This window comes from Dreissena polymorpha, chromosome 4 (assembly GCF_020536995.1).
Source record: "Dreissena polymorpha isolate Duluth1 chromosome 4, UMN_Dpol_1.0, whole genome shotgun sequence".
In the NCBI taxonomy this organism is placed as follows: domain Eukaryota; kingdom Metazoa; phylum Mollusca; class Bivalvia; order Myida; family Dreissenidae; genus Dreissena; species Dreissena polymorpha.
The window spans coordinates 4,808,083-4,824,806 of record NC_068358.1 but is presented as its reverse complement, the minus strand read 5'-3'; the positions used below and the strand labels follow the sequence as shown (position 1 = coordinate 4,824,806).

The 16,724-nt window shown below is 33.5% G+C and overlaps 2 protein-coding genes across 3 annotated transcripts in view; one reads left to right on the top strand and one right to left on the bottom strand.

Moving 5' to 3' along the window:
* LOC127876598 (uncharacterized) overlaps positions 1–15,151 on the bottom strand; it is a 39,456-nt gene extending 24,305 nt beyond the window's left edge. Inside the window, exons 1-3 of one of the 2 annotated variants that reach the window (XM_052421926.1) lie at positions 14,980–15,151; positions 10,016–10,156; positions 1,072–1,815 (exon numbers count right to left, since the gene is read on the bottom strand). In XM_052421926.1, the coding sequence (XP_052277886.1) occupies positions 1,072–1,815; positions 10,016–10,017 (746 nt within the window). In that variant the 5' untranslated portion in view covers positions 10,018–10,156; positions 14,980–15,151. The remainder of the gene's footprint in view (positions 1–1,071; positions 1,816–10,015; positions 10,157–14,979) is intronic. The other variant, XM_052421927.1, reaches the window with a different exon arrangement.
* Positions 15,152–15,223: 72 nt separating this feature from the next.
* Positions 15,224–16,724, top strand: part of LOC127876845 (anoctamin-7-like) — a 52,463-nt gene continuing 50,962 nt past the window's right edge. The window contains exons 1-2 of the mRNA XM_052422335.1: positions 15,224–15,272; positions 16,111–16,470. Of these exons, the coding sequence (XP_052278295.1) occupies positions 16,176–16,470 (295 nt within the window). The 5' untranslated portion in view covers positions 15,224–15,272; positions 16,111–16,175. The remainder of the gene's footprint in view (positions 15,273–16,110; positions 16,471–16,724) is intronic.

The window sequence follows — 16,724 nt, the reverse complement described above, 5'->3', positions numbered from 1 at the left end:
CCAAATTTCAATAGGGGTCATATATTGTCCAAGGCAAATGCATATGTGAAGTTAAAAGCCAATCGGTCAATTGGTTGATGAGTTATTGATAGGAAACCAACTGATCTACAGACGGACAAACCAACTGACAGACATCCAGCAAAACAAATACCCCCTCTTCTTCGAAGGGGGGCATAATAATTGAAATAAAGTGTTGCATAATAAATGTCTCTGATTACTTATAATTATAATGTTGCATTTTAATAATGAAAAATAAAGAGTTTATACTCCTACATGGTGAGAATTATGTTTAAACATCTATTTTTCAATGTGTTTGTTTAACGTAAGGGAATGTAAATATGTAACTTGTGGTTACATGTATATATAAAAAGTGGGTTTTGTTTTTCAAAACAACTTTTAAGTTGTATTGTCTGTTGTGATATGTTGTGACTTCAATTAAATTAATGGACGAAAACAAATAGACAATATAAGAAATGGTTGCGTTTCATTGCTTGAAAGTAGTGCAGGTTTTGATTTAGAACATTTAGATTTTTTTATTGACACGCAGAAGGGGGAACACTGCCTTCCTTGCCAACCCCATTCCATGATGAATTGCCAATGTGCCTGACCGAATACCTGGGAAAAAGCCTTCTTTATAGTGAAAAGGGTACATGTAGCTGGAGATCAGAATGTGCAGATGAACAGCCTGGTCTGAAGCTCCGCTGACAATTGTTTTGTTATTCAAATATGTGGCCTTTAGGGGGACCCTTTCCAAATGGAAAAAAGTATTATCTTTCCCAACTGGGACATACAAATTTCTAATTAAACAAAAATAAAAATAAATAATTAAATTGCAACATTTAGTTCACCTCCAATCAAGCTCTATAAGTTAAACCTATGTGAATTTATTTAAATCACTGTTAAACTCAATTTTAAAGTTTTTGTAAGCAAAAAGACAGCATTACTAATTTTCCAATTTTAGTCGAAACAACAGGATTTTTCCCAATTCAACGGGACCCAGCCATATTCTCAAAATGGTGAATATGCCGCATATGATATAAGACCAATCTACTAGTCCATACATGTACATACTTGTGAAGCACCTGCACAACACCGGTGAGTGTCAAGGATTCACATTTCTGTAGATGGAGCTCCGTGGCATGGGGAGGGACCAGAGCCAGCAGAAGACGATCTGTCAGCTTGGATGGGCAATACTTTAAAATCCTTGATAAAATTTCCCCTGAAATTGCCGTGAAACAGTTGGTCTCTAAAAGTCTGGTTACATAATAAAGATTACTCAACTTCATCAATTTCTTTAATTGTTCAATATGTCTTTGTTTATCATTTTCAAAATCGTTTTCATTTAAATCCTGGTTTTTGGGCAATTTTGCATCTATTTCATCAATATCTTTATCTTTATCTGTCACTAATTCTCTATCCTCAAAACAGTTGCCTGACTGTTTTACATCACTTAATGTTTGGTTCTGAAGTGTTCCAAATGAATCTTCAACTCCTGTAGATTCTCTGGGGTGATAAGATGGTTTGTCAGTTTCTTGGCTGTTTACTTCACTCTTATCACAGAACATATCAGGTAATTCATGATTAACCACTATGAATTCGCAGCTAGAGCTTCTGAATTGAATATTATTCATGCTTTCATTGTCATGGCAATTATCTTCAGAGCCCAATGTTTCAACCAAAACCACATCATCTGTTTCCTCAATTTCCGTGTGCTCTATCCTCTGTGCTGCATGATGTTCTTCTAAAAGCACTTGCATGCAGACAATGCGCGCAATTTCATACAGAGATGGTGGTGTAATCATGATTGCTGTCTCCCTACAAAGGTAAAAGTAACTTCATAATTACCAGCTTTTAAGTTCAATAGGCCAGTGAATGTTCAACAGCACAAACTTTGTCTCAACTAAAAGAATTGACCCAAGAAAGCAATTTACAATGCTTGGTACACTATTGTTGACCTTCTAATTTTATAAAGTTGTGTTTAATAATACCACTAAAATTGAGTGTAGAAATGTTTTGTAGTTATCAGGACATGCATTGATTTTTATGGCTTACTTGGGCCAAATTTAGATGCTTGGCATTCATTTTTCCAAATAAAGACTTTAAAGGAGCCTTTTAACAGATTTTGGCATGTATTGAAGTTTGTAATTAATCGCTTTAAATTGATAAATGTAATCATTGGATCTAAAAAGCTCCAGTACAAAAATAAGAATAAAATTAAAGAAAAAAAAAGTAACCCTCAACTGGGCTCGAACCACAGACCCCTGAAGTAAAAGTCTATCGCTTAGACCACTCGGCCATCCGTGCTCATTCAATGAGTATTGTATTTTATACTTTATATAAGCAATCCTTGTAGTATCACAAAATATAACGACAACAACAGAACTCTCCAAATATTTCAATCGTTTCGCGTTGCAACTCTGTATAACTTTCGGGTTTTTAAATCGTCAAAAGATGCATATAATGGATATTTTAAGGCATGGTAAATGTTCAGTATTACTGTTTCCTCAAAAATATCATACCTACAAGGAAATTTGCCAATCTGAAACATTTTTTTTAATTTTGTCAATTTTCCAAAAACTGAAAAGGCCCCTTTAAATTCCACTCTTAAAGTAAGCTTTACTTGGAAAAAAAGACTGTATTCGGACAAAAATTAACAAAGTTAAAGGCCATTGTGTATAATTTCACATTTGAAGCAGGGAGTTTGAATCATGTTTGATAACAAAGTAGAATATAAACATGAGATCATGCTTATCGACAAAACTATACAACCACATATAATCTTAAAATTCCTCATCTGCTGCGCCCCACCATCTTTTCCCAAAAGGTGAGAACAAAAACTTGAATCTCAAGTTCGAAGTTGAGGCTAAAGTTTAAGATAGTTAAAAGACTTAAAGACCAATTACACTTATTGACCATGAATTGACCATATGCATAATACATTGAATTATAAACCAATACCACAGTGCTTCTGCTACCACCGTGCTAATGTGGAGACCTTTTAAAAGACATAATTGTTTTCCTTTTTACTTCATCAGTCCCATACTACTTAAACTAACAATCTGTATTCTGTACAATAACCGCAAATGCCATACCAAAAGTATTAAATAGCATTAAAAAAATAAAAAAATATTTGGACCATGATCATACTTGTTACTCAACATTGTCAGACAGTAATAAATGGCAGAGATAACTATTAATGCCTCACGCTAAATAAATGGGTGGGAAAATCAATGCTTAAGAACCTGATATGAAGATTTATTTGCACATTCACTGTGTTAATGATTAAGTTAAATGTCTATGTATGTTATGTATTGTATCTGAAAGCAGGTAACAAAGTCAATATAAATTGCCACCTTAGAGTACTTTGACACATTGCTTTAATATTCCACTCTATCTTGTTAAGAACTCGTGAGAGTTCAGGCACAGTATATGGGGCATCAAACATTATGCCAAATTCTCAACTGTAAGTAAATATTGTTAAAGTCAATTAAAACAAGATATGTGTTTGTCAGAAACACCATGTCCCCTTCTGCGCCGCTTTGAAGCTATATATTTGACCTTTGACCTTGAAGGATGACCTTGACCTTTCACCACTCAAAATGTGCAGCTCCATGAGATACACATGCATGCCAAATATCAAGTTGCTATCTTAAATATTGCAAAAGTTATGGCAAATGTTTAAGTTTGACGCAAACAAACAAACAAACACACAAAGCAACAAACCAACAGACAGGGCAAAAACAATATGTCCCCCACTATAGTGGTGGGGGACATAAAAATGTTGTGCTTATATAAACGCAGAGACAAAAAATCAAATTATGCAATGAAACACATCTATATCTTCAAATGAAATGAGTCCTAAAAGCACCTTTTGTAACATCAGGCAATTTTAAACACTCCATTACATGACATGCGTTCTTCTCCCATTAAAACGAAAAACTGCGCTTCATTTCCGTAATTCGATGCGCACCATTACGCAATGCGATGCCCATTGCATAAATCTCATATAAGATAAACTACTCATACACAAATTATGTGTTCGCTCTTACTCGACTTATGAAATCGTCCATGAAAAAAAATGGAGGTAGATCGATCCCCCCGTCGTCGCGGTAATGTTTGTTAAAGTTGTTGTTGTCATGAAAACTCGTTGATTTACAACGCACAACGTCTTATTTGAACCGACGCAAATTAATTTAATCATATTTGTCAACTTCGCTTTTGCTTTATTTTGATAATTTAATCCAAAGTTTAATGTTAGCAAGTGTTTTTTTACTGGAATTGTAAACAAGGAGTCAGTTAAAGTCTTCCTAAAATGTGCAGTCTGTGTGAATTGACAGTTTAACGTCATCAAAGGAAAGACGCTTTCTGTCTGAAGCAATAAAGCGACAAATTTTGCGCCTACAAAATTGGCTTCCTTTGTCTAGCAATCAACATGCCGAAACAATCGTGTGTTTGTTTCTCAATTGCAATCCTCCAATTTAATAATAGCATGTGCATAGCTCCGCCTTAGAATCTTTTGCAGAGAACAGAGGCGGAGTTTAACGGTTAATTGAGCTAGTGTTTTACGCAAGTTGAGTTCCGATTTGCCGAAATTAATCGGCCCTTAGCATTGAAACGAAAAATACATTTATCAAAGATTTTCTGACATATACCGATTTGTTCAGATTAACAAACTTTCTGTACTAACTATGGCGGACGTGTTTACAAAATTCCTAAACACATATATCGTAAATAAAGGCAGTGTTTTATTGGATTATTTATACTAATTATCAAATTGCAAGGTAATACTTTTTTATCTACTATAATATCGGGTTTGTTTAATATAATTAACATGTTAAACAATATAGTTGCGTCACAGACTCGGAAATAAATTTTGATGGGGTTGACATTTTACTGACGCTGATTTTCCTATTGTCTGTAATTTTTACCCGAAATAAATTTTGAGAAGTGCCCATAAAAGGACTGGTACATAATGTGTCACATTGAAAAATATCGCGATCTCTGCAATATATGAGAACCAATCTTTGATTGTACTTACTTGATTTTATTCGCAACCGTACTCAAACCAGATCGTTTTTTTTTCTCGTTTTGCTCGTTTTTCAGTGCGGTCGGGAATAAAATATATAAAACAAGAGGGCCTGAAAAGACCAAAGTCGCTCTCCTGAGATAACAAGATATTATTGGGACAAATCTTCTGACCAAGTTTCACGAAGATCGGAAAATAAAGGTGGCCTCTAGAGTGTTAACAAGGTTATACTATAGCCATATAAGGAAAAATGCCCCGCCCACTGGCAGCCATGTTTTTCAACCAACCGGCATCATTTTTTAACTCGTCCAAGATATTATCGGGATGAATCTTCTGTTAACAAGGTTATAGTATAGCCATATAAGGAAAAATGCCCCGTCCCTGGTGGCCATGTTTTTAAAGCAACTAAAACCATTTTCGAACTCATCCAAGATATCTTTGGGACAAATCTTCTGACCAAGTTTCATGATGATCGGAAAATAAATGTGACCTCTAGAGTGTTAACAAGGTTTTATAAAACTGCCCAGCCCCCTGGCGGCCATGGTTTTAAACCAACCGGCATCATTTTGGAACTCGTCCAAGATATTATTGGGATGAATCTTCTGACCAAGTTTCATGATGATTTGACAATAAATGTGGCCTCTAGAGTGTTAACAAGATTTTACTATAGCCATATAAAGCCATATAAGGAAAAATGCCCCGCCCCTTGGCAGCCATGTTTTTCAAGCAAAGGTTACAATTTTTGAAATCATCCAAGATATCAGTGGGACAAATCTTCTGAGCAAGTTTCATGAAGATTGGAAAATAAATGTGGCCTCTGGAATGTTAACAAGGTTTTACTATAGCCATATAAGGAAAACTGCCCCGCCCCATTGCGGCCATGTTTTTCAACCAACCGGCATCATTTTCGAACTCATCCAAAATATTAATAAGATGAATCTTCTGACCAGGTTTTATGAAGATCAGACAATAAATGTGGCCTCTAGAGTGTTAACAAGATTTTGCTATAGCCATATATAGCCATATAAGGAAAAATGCCCCGCCCCTTGGCAGCCATGTTTTTCAAGCAAACGTAACCATTTTCAAACTCATCCAAGATAATCATTGAGACCAATCTTCTGACCAAATTTCATGAAGATTGGACAATAAATGTGGCCTCTAGAGAGTTAACAAGTCAAATGTTGACGCCACACAACGCACGACGCACGACGGACAAAAGGCGATCACAAAAGCTCACCATGAGCACGTTGTGCTCAGGTGAGCTAAAAACATATATGCGTGTGAGTTTGAATAGTTTATTTTAAATCTTAACTGTATAGTGAACATTTAAGAAAGAAATTAATACATTGACGGAATGAAGCAAACATTATTGGAACTATTTAAGTTTACGTATGACTACATATGTGTCATGATGAGCATTTTTATGGTAAATTTAGATTGTATTAAAAATTAAGTAAAGCAAGTAAACAAATAAGGAAATATTTAGAACAAGACAAACACAGTTTGTTTAGGCTACAGATTTTGATTCTAACATTATGGTATTTAAATGATAAAATAAAAATAAAGTTATAAGCAAAAGCAGATAATCACTTTTCAATTAAACAACCTGCCATGTTCTGACATCTTACACATTTTCGCTAATGAATATCCCCTGGACTAGTACATTAAAAATCACAAAAATATTTTCTGGCTATTGATTTTTGTAATAAAAGCGATTTTTAAATAAAATATATTAATAAAAAAACAAGTTTTAGACTAAACCATACACGTTTAAATAAGAAAAGCTTGCCATTACATGAAATCTTACAGAGTTTTGCTTATAAATATTTCCGGACCAATTTTAGTTCAAATCACAAATTTTATTTCGGCTAGATCTTTTACATTACCTTAAAAATGATACTTTAATAAGAAGTATTATTAAATAATTAATAAATCTTAAGAACAAGAGGGCCTGAAAGGCCCAAAGTCGCTCACCTGAGATAAAAAGAAATGACCTGTTCTTTGCAGCCCAAGATATCAATAGAACAAATGTTCTAACCAAGTATCATGAAGAATGAACAACAAATGGCCCCTTGGCGGCCATGTATTTTTTAACAGACCTGAACCATTTTTTAACTCTTCCAAGATATGTCCAAATTTCATGAAGATTGGGAAAAAAAGTGTCTTCTAGACTGTTCACATGTTGTCACTATATACATATAAAGAAAACTGCCCCACTCCCTGGCGGCCATGTTTTTTCACTGATCACGACCATTTTCAAACTCGTCCGAGACATCCACATAACTAATGTTTTGACAAAATTTAATGATGATTAGGCAAAACATGTGACTTCTAGAGTGTTCACAAGCTTTTTTACTATATAAATATAAGGAAAAAGACCCCCCCCTGGCGGCCATGTTTTTTTACTGATCCAAACCATTATTGAACTCAACTGTCCTATCCAGGTGTGGTAGTGCGGTCTCCTTCGCTTACGCAAATGAACCGGGCACAGTACAATTACAAGTTATGTAACTTTGTAAGCACTTATGTAATGCGGAAATATTTATTTGACAAAATCTAATTTCCGGTCATGATGAATATACTGGCTGGGTGTAATTCAATTAACTAAAGGTGTTCAGTCAGGGACGCCTAAATACACTCAAAGAATTTTTTTATAAGTGAAAACCAAGGCAGCTTTAACAAAAATAACTAATTTTTATTCCAAGTACTCGGAAAATGAAGAACAATGACAGAAAATTAAGAACAGGTACAAGCCAAGTCTAAAGAATCTAAGTATCGTTACAAAAATGAACAACATACAGCAAATACCTTAATGAATGTAAGTTCAAAATCTGTCAAAAAAACTGATATAAATATAAGTTACTGTTAGTCTAGAAAGTGGTTCAAAAATCTAGTTTACAAAATAGGTCTAATTTAATCTAAAGAACAATATTTATGGATATTAGGAAACTTCAGTGTATCAAATGTAAAAATAAGAAAAATTTACTACAGTTATTGAAATAGAATAGTCTTTATAATTTATAAAATGCCAAATAAAAATAATCTAAATAATAAGAATAATTTAGAAAATAATGCCAAAATGTCCTGATGCTGGTGTTGAAAATAATTTAGAGTTTAATTATTTCAAAATTCCAACCTTTTTCAAGAGCTGTTAACTTTTCAAGAAAGCATCAAGAGGTGTTTAAATCAGCCAAAACAGCTTATTTTATACAGTTCAGAAGAGATCAATGGCAGAGTAGTCAATTTTCCCTCAGAACAGTGCATTTTTCAATGATCAATATCTTCCCAAATTCCAGAGCAGAACTAAAAATAGATTACTGAACCAGGTTGAACAAGGGAGATAAATACTGCATAAATACTGTAAAATCATGTACATGTTGTCTTTCTTTCAGTTATCTCTTAGTTGAAAGGCTTATCATAAGTGTTAATGACTAAAACAGTTATGTAAACTATGAAAATTCTGTGTTATGAAAAATTACATAACACAGTTAATGTCACATAATATTGACATAATTAAACCAAACATTACTACACAGGAAACCAATGTTCTGACCAAATTTCATGAAGATTGAGCAAACTAAAAAGTTAACAAGATTTTACTATAGCCATATATAGCCATATAAGTAAAAATGCCCCGCCCCTTGGAAGCCATGTTCTTCAAGCCAAGGTTACCATTTTTGAACTCATGCAAGATATCATTTGGACAAATCATCTGAGCAAGTTTCATGAAGATCGAAAAATAAATGTGGCCTCTAAAGTGTTAACAAGGTTTTACTATAGCCCTATAAGGAAAAATGCCCCGCCCCCTGGCGGCCATGTTTTTCAACCAACTGACATCATTTTCGAACTCGTCCAAGATATAATTGGGATGAATCTTCTGACCGAGTTTTATGAGGATCGGACAATAAATATGGCCTCTAGAGTGTTAACAAGATTTTGCTATAGCCATATAAGGAAAAATGCGCCCCCCCTTGGCAGCCATGTTTTTCAAGCAAACGTAACCATTTTCAAACTCATCCAAGATATCATTGAAACCAATCTTCTGACCAAATTTCATGAAGATTGGACAATAAATGTGGCCTCTAGAGAGTGAACAAGGCAAATGTTGACGTCGCACAACGCACAACGGACAACGGACAAAAGGCAACCACAAAAGCTCACCATGAGCACGTTTTGCTCAGGTGAGCTAAATAGACAATTTTCCGATTTTTTTTCCCCCCATTTTCCAAAAATTAGGGTCAGCGGTTTTGTTAATCAAGAAATATAAAAGTTGTGGCCTAACAATTTGACTTCTATTTCTAAATAATGTGTTACATCAACTATAAACTATTATTGTAAATATTCAGATGTTTGCCATGGCCATGTGTAAAATGGATGGTAAGCTTTTTAGTTTAATTTAACTACCCGTAAGTTCTTATTCAAGTAAAGTGGCAAAATGTCTGCCTTTGAGAACTTTGAATACAAGTATTTCTGTTGAATAGTGTTCATTTTTTCTACCTTGTCGTATTTCTCATTATTCATGTTATGTAAATTCTGGAACTCCAAAAAGTTTTATTTAATTTACTTACTGGTGGTCATTTCTCTCACTGACCAGAGTTTAAGTGTATAGATATATTTTTAATGCTATTTTTGATCAGCTATGGGTAACGTGATAATTATATCAAATGTCTTAGAACATGATATAAGATACTATAAATTAAAAATGGCATTTTCAACCTAAGTATAAGCCATGTATTAATTTCCAAGTTTGTGAGGTTCTATCCGAGCTAGAGGATGCATAATGCATGGACCCAGAGTCTGCCCTAGCACTTCAACTCAATAGACTTAAAAACTATACTCATGAAACTTAGGATGAATTTTAGAATTATATATGCATTTCCGTTGTTACAAAATGATGTTTCAATTTTGTTTTAGTCTTGTGTAGTGGGCAGAAGCCGGAGTACCCGAAGGAAACCCCCACCTGTCTGGTATGACACCAACTAAACTCACATGTTGGCAGGTGTGAGAATTGAACTGGGGTTGCCAAGGTAAGAAGTGAGCGTAACTACCACTGTGCTAGCCAGACAGCATAAAGCATCATCCGCATTGCCAAGTCCAGGTTGAATAGGCCAACTGGCAGTCACGCGGCAGCTTAATAAATCATGTTTTTTAAATTTTCATTGAAATGCCGAAATCACTCAATTGTAATACTAGCTAAAGAAACTTCAGCGTACAGTTTATATAGTATTGAAAGTCGCGCCAGTCAAAAATCGTAAAAAGCGACATTTAAAGTTTTTTTAAAATATCGGCTAAAAAACACAGTATTGGTGCTCATAGTAGTCTCACTCACCTAAAAAATTGAAATTGTAGATACAGCATTTCCTTGGTGTTATTTTTAAAGCTCAAGGCATCCCCTACTCAAATCAAGTTGAATTTTATTTGATCATGCATGCATTATTTTTTTATCTACCATTTTCATCCTATGGTATAATACAAGTTACAGACACTACACTAGTCATATAACATGCAAGAAAAACATAGCAGAACTTCAAAACTTCAGATATTTTCACTTTAACATCAACTACAGGTTATAAACTGTTGAAATAAAGCAAAAAACCAAAAGTGATTACTATCTTTAAAAAAAAATCAAAGCATTAATTAATCATTTATCAGACCAAAAGATAACCAAGCAAGAAACTTTTCTATAACTTTTATTATAGACCCACAAGATAGCTAATTAGGCATTTGTCTGAAACCAGGAAGTATATTCAAACAAAATAAATCGAAACAATTGGTTTGAAAAAGCATAAGTTTTCATAAAAGGTAGAATTGCATGCTCATAAGTTTGGTTACAGACACTACCAAAATATATGATTCCAAAAACAGTTGCAGAATGGCATAAAGCATTAAAAAATGCACTATAAAAGCAAGTTTACATAAAAACAGTGACTTGAACATTATATCAAATGATTTTTGATCTGTTAGAATTTTAGTTAAAACACATTTTTTGTGTACATGATCTGAGTTGGTTACAGACACTACACATGGGGTAACAATAGCTGTCCAGGAGACGTGTAGCTTGACAATTCTCAGTGCTGGGCACATACAAGTCAAAGAAGACTAATCTGACATTATGAGTTTGGCATCTCATATGAATTGGCACACCTGTATAGAGTTTCAAATTAATATAATCTAGAATTTCATTATGCAGCAATAAGCATTACCAAATAATGTGCGGAAAACTTTCCAAACATTTCAGTGTAAAAAAAAAGTAATTTCGCAAGCAGCAAATCAGTGATGTATTTATAACCCTTTGTTACTCTAGCTATCAAGATAATCACAGAGAAGTTTAAGCTTTAAGTAATGTTTGCAATGAATTTGAATTTGCGAAGTCCACTTTCAATAATATCTCCGGATCTTGTGCGCTATAAACAAGATGACATCTATTGATTCCTGTAAACAGTCATCTCTTCCAGGCCAAATTTGCTTAACTTTCAAAAAAAATGTATTTCAATCTGATTTCTGTTCCAAAGCAAACACTAAAATGTCCTTTGATTCCATTCTTTTGCTCTAGCCTAGCAGCTACGAAGGCATCATAGTTGTATTTTAGCTTCTCATATTTTCGTTTGTTCTCCCAATGCTTAACCTTCATGCAGCCAAACCTAGTGTTATTTTTTATTTTATGCTTTCCGGTGGTTTATAGAGAAATATCAGTGAATTAAAACTGATCATTCCACTGTTTTAAACAGTGAAAATTATCAGTGAAAATTATCGATAATTTTCACTGTTTCCTGTGAAATGATGTCATTGTTTTACGAAATGACGTCATTATCACAGCATAATTCTTTAGTTTAACTCTTTAAAAATGTATATAAACTGTAAAAAAAAGCATAAAATAAAAAGAAAATTTGTTGGATTCGGTGGAATATCGATTTTAATTCACTCGTGATCATAGAAAAAATATATTTTCACTCGTGGGGAAAATATTATTTTATATGATCACTCGTGAATTAAAATCGATAATCCACCGAATCCAACAAATATCCTCTATATCTTTTCTTTTTTGCTTGATTTATCTTTGCTTCCTGAAACAAGAACGGAAACAAAATTCATTTTCCTTTCTTCAAAGTTTCTGCTACTAATTAAAGTATAAGAATGTAAATTTATATACATGTAGTGTAAAGCATACAGTGGGCATGTCTTCATTGATCCATTCATAAGCAAAGGAAATGATTAGATGCAGCCATTTGGATCAAAGTAAAAAACAGAAGTTACTTCAGACATGGTTAAAACTCATCACCTTAGCTTTAAAAATGATTTCATATGCTCTTTGATAGCATGAACAATAATAAGTTAAATGTGTAGGCATTGTAGAGTCTGTAACCATATGACCATCAAAACAAACTGTTTGATATTGTGTCTGATCTCAGTAAATTCTCAAATGGTTTTGTTTGGATTTACTGTTCTCATGATATTTAATGCAAAAAACTATGTTTCCAATTGCATATTCTAGGAGATAATTGAAAAAATGCCAGTTTATAGAAAGCTACACTATGAAGACAATTTATTTACATTATAATGATAAATATTTCAAATTTCAGACAGAAAATGTCTAAATAATGCACCTTAGACATCAGCAATGTAATACAAAATATAATTTTGTTTCATTTTACTCACATATAACAAAAAAGGTTTAAGGCTTACAGAAGGAAGTTAGTGGTTACAGACACTACGAATTATAGTGTAGCATAATCAAAATGGTAGATACATACCTGAGTCATTACAAGAGGTTTGCTCTTGTCTTCTCTCCATATTAAAGGGTTGTATCATCGTAAAGAACACAGACATATTTAGATAAATCATTTTAGAAAAAGAAAATCAGGTTATATTGTTCCTAAATAAATTGATCATAAAATAATTCCACAAGAATGCTTACAATATTTCATCCCAAGAGGTCTTGCTTTACCTTTTTTTGCACATTAATCTATTGCACAATGTATGATGTAACATTCCAACATAAAAGATGTTAGTTTCTCATGAGTAAAACAAAATATTTATGAGAAATAGAACAGGGATTTTTTTCCTTCATTTTTTACACATTTTTGTAGTGTCTGTAACTTTTTTTTATTGAGTTGCTGTTTTTTAATGGTACAATACAGCACCACCAATTTTGGCCAACTTGGACATCACATGGAGACACATGAGCCAATGTAGGATTTATACTTTTCCATAATGAAACAACAAAATTATTGCCATATAAACTTGTAAAGGTTACAGACACTACAAAATTTAGAACTGGAAAGTTTGACAAAGAACAAGCTCTCATTCGAATATCTTTGCTAGAAATGTGATTTAAATGGTTTAACTACTTATTATAATATACAGTCCAGTTCTAGATGTCAATAAAAGTTATAATTAATGTCATTTTGTACACAATGTTGGCATATAACAACAGATTAATGTTTGAATTTCAGTGTTGAAACAAAACTTCTACTGAGGGTATTTTGCTTATAAAATCCATAATATTTTACCGATTTCTTTAATTCAAGAAGCAACATTTGCAGGATAGAATTCTGAATAAAACCAGACCAATAAATGCACAATTTCAGTATGATATTTTGAGAATTCTCTATTTTATATTCAAGCTTTATTCGAGTGAGACTGCATAACGCTAAAAAATGGCCATTTTTAGAGCTTGTTTCCATGCATATCTCAAGAATGGGTTACACAAATCTCTTGAAATTTTCAGGAAAGTAAGAGAGGTATATGCCAGGCTTACCAATCTTTAATATTGGTTCTTATCGTGTTTACTTTTTCTTTTTCATGCATATAACATGAAAATTCCCTTATGAGCACCAATACCGTGTTTTAGCCGTATGGTAGCCAGCACAGGGATCGTTAGGTAAAAAATACTCTATTATACTATATACATATATACAAGGGATACAACTGTCAAATTTCCTGCACAACATCATGGTCTGAACAATAGCAAAAAAATCGCTTCCAACAGCAATACTTACACCAAAAAAACTGTATAACAACAGCTCAGACATTTATCTATCAGATAATAACTACGTTTATAGCAGTAAAAGTGTTCATAGTTGTGTTTGAAACGAAAGTTTCATGCAAAACGGTAAAATTTTCGAAATGCGACACAGGTGTGCACACCCACTTTGACACATTTTGTTTCATAATTTAATAATTACAGAGAAGTTGAGCAAATTTTACCTTGTTTTATTATCCATAGACACTTTATTAATCAAAGTAGACACATTCCATAATTGCATGTAACTGCATATATGTAAAACACCGTAAATATTAAATTTGTTTACGTTTCTACCATCTTCAAGGATTTGTATGCAATTTGTCAGGTAATGTTACGTGGAGCGTGAATGGCTGGATTTATTACTGCAGTGGAATTTCAACCAATCAAATCGCATGTTAGAAATACATGTGAACTATCCAAAATGAAAGTAAAACATTGTCATTGTGAAATTGAAGCAGATTGATATGAATTTCTAGCAAAATATGCTCACTAAATAGTAACTATGTTCTATTTCACTATGAAAAAAACTATACAAGGAATATGTACCAGCAAAAGAGCTTTTTAACAAAGGAATACGAAAATTACTTCTAGAATTATCAGTTTTCAGCTGTGCACACCTGTGTCCAAGTAAGGATTTTTGAGCATTTTGAATGAAACTTTCTCTCTTAGTTCAATGAAAAGCTTGTACTTAATTGCCAAGTGTATTATTTTCTGAAAGATAAATGTCTTGGCTGTTGTAATACAGTTTAATTGGTGTATTTATTGCATTTGGAAGCAAATTTTTCGCTATTGTTTACACCATGGTTGTGTGCAGGAATTTTCACAGTTGTATCCCTTGTATATATATGTAGTATAACATAATATTTTTACTTAACGGTCCCTATGGTAGCCAGAACTATTGTAATACAGTAAATAAATACTTGCTCACCCTCACAAACTGGCTTAAGTAGTTTAGGTAACGCACACATCTTGGTGATTATACAATACAAGGTCTTTTCTTTAACTCTATTCATCAATACCAGAATGTCAACAATTTTATAAGGAACATAAACATTTTATTCTTGTTTTTGCGAGCTGACAGCGGAAGTTGGTATTTCACATAAACAGTTTTGGAATACTTCGGACGTTTGTGCCAATTTTACAACTAAGAAATATTTTTCATATATCAACAATGATTACCTCCCTTAACAGATGGTTTATCTTGGCAACACGACTAAAACGGTATTTTTATCTGTTATTGATTTGGTAACCAAACATGTTTTTACTCGAAATGCAAAATGTTTTTTAAAATATATAACTGAACTATGCAAATGTCACTCTATTGTATTTTATAACGTGTTTTTATAGTTGATAATGACTATCGATTGTGTACATAATTGGTGTGAATGATGCCAGCGATGGCATGACTGAGTCTGATGCTTCATTAATTTTATATCATTATATCATTAATGACAGTGTCTTGTCCAGACATTATACGTGTGAAGCGCTAGATATAAATACCGGTATATGTACAGAATACTATGCTGATGTTACTTGAAACTATTTGATTTAGCTTGATTGCATAAAAGGCCTTGGCTAATTGATACTAAGACTTTTGGGGCAGTCCTTATTAATGTGAAAAAACTGAGCTCAAGCCGGGGATTGGGCCCACGACCTGCAGAGTGGTAGTCAGACACTTAAACCACGTCGCTAAAGAGCTAGCCCAACAGCAAGGCTGTTGGAAGTGACCTTATTTCACTACACTCCTCCCCCTTTTAATGTTTTAAGGCCCAGACATGCCCGCTACAGCATGTCTTGCATCCGCATGGCCCTCCCAGAAACCATTAAACAGCTCAGACCCATGCCGGCATTCACAGTTCTTTTTTGCCTCGTCGCCATTTATGTGAAAATACTGAACTCAAGCCGGGATTTTATTAAAAAATGCATCTGCGGCCTAGCGTTGGCACTCTTTATGCTGTGCTCTTGTTTTTAGTTTATGTTACAATATTACAACTTTTGTTTTGGCCTAAACACTTACAGTAAGTTACATTATTAAAAAAAATGCATTTACTCATTTCAGTTAAATACATGGATGATGCTCCTTTAACTACTTCTACTTTGTGAGTAATACACAAAGTTGAGGAAATGGCAGCCAAGAACCATGTGGCACCATATGTGAACCCAGCTCAAGAACCAAAAGAAATGGCAGCTAACGATTTGCGAAAGGAAAGCAAAACAAGATTGATTGTTAAAGAAAGGATGCAGAAAGCTGCAAGATTTAATGCATTCTACAAGCAATTGGGCTCTAACGTGAAACCTGAGCAAAAGCGGATTGATTATGTGTTGGTGTTCCCAAACACCAGTATAAGTGAAATAGAGGATGAGGATGATAAACATGACTTTGAAAAGCGTATGGCATTAAGAGAGAAATTTGAAGCAGGTAAGTTGTTGTTTGTTTGTTCAATTAAAATTTTAAATACTTGCGAAGAATTTCAAAGAAGACAAATGACTGGATTGAGTGTCTACCAATATATATCCATTGCAATTATAGAGTTATATAATATAATATTCAGTTTATGTTCAAACATTATAAATATTTTGTTTATTTATAGTCTGCTGTACTGGCATTATGATAAAATATCAATTTTCCAAAATGTGTCATACATTCAAGCAGAGAAACTATATAAATAAGTC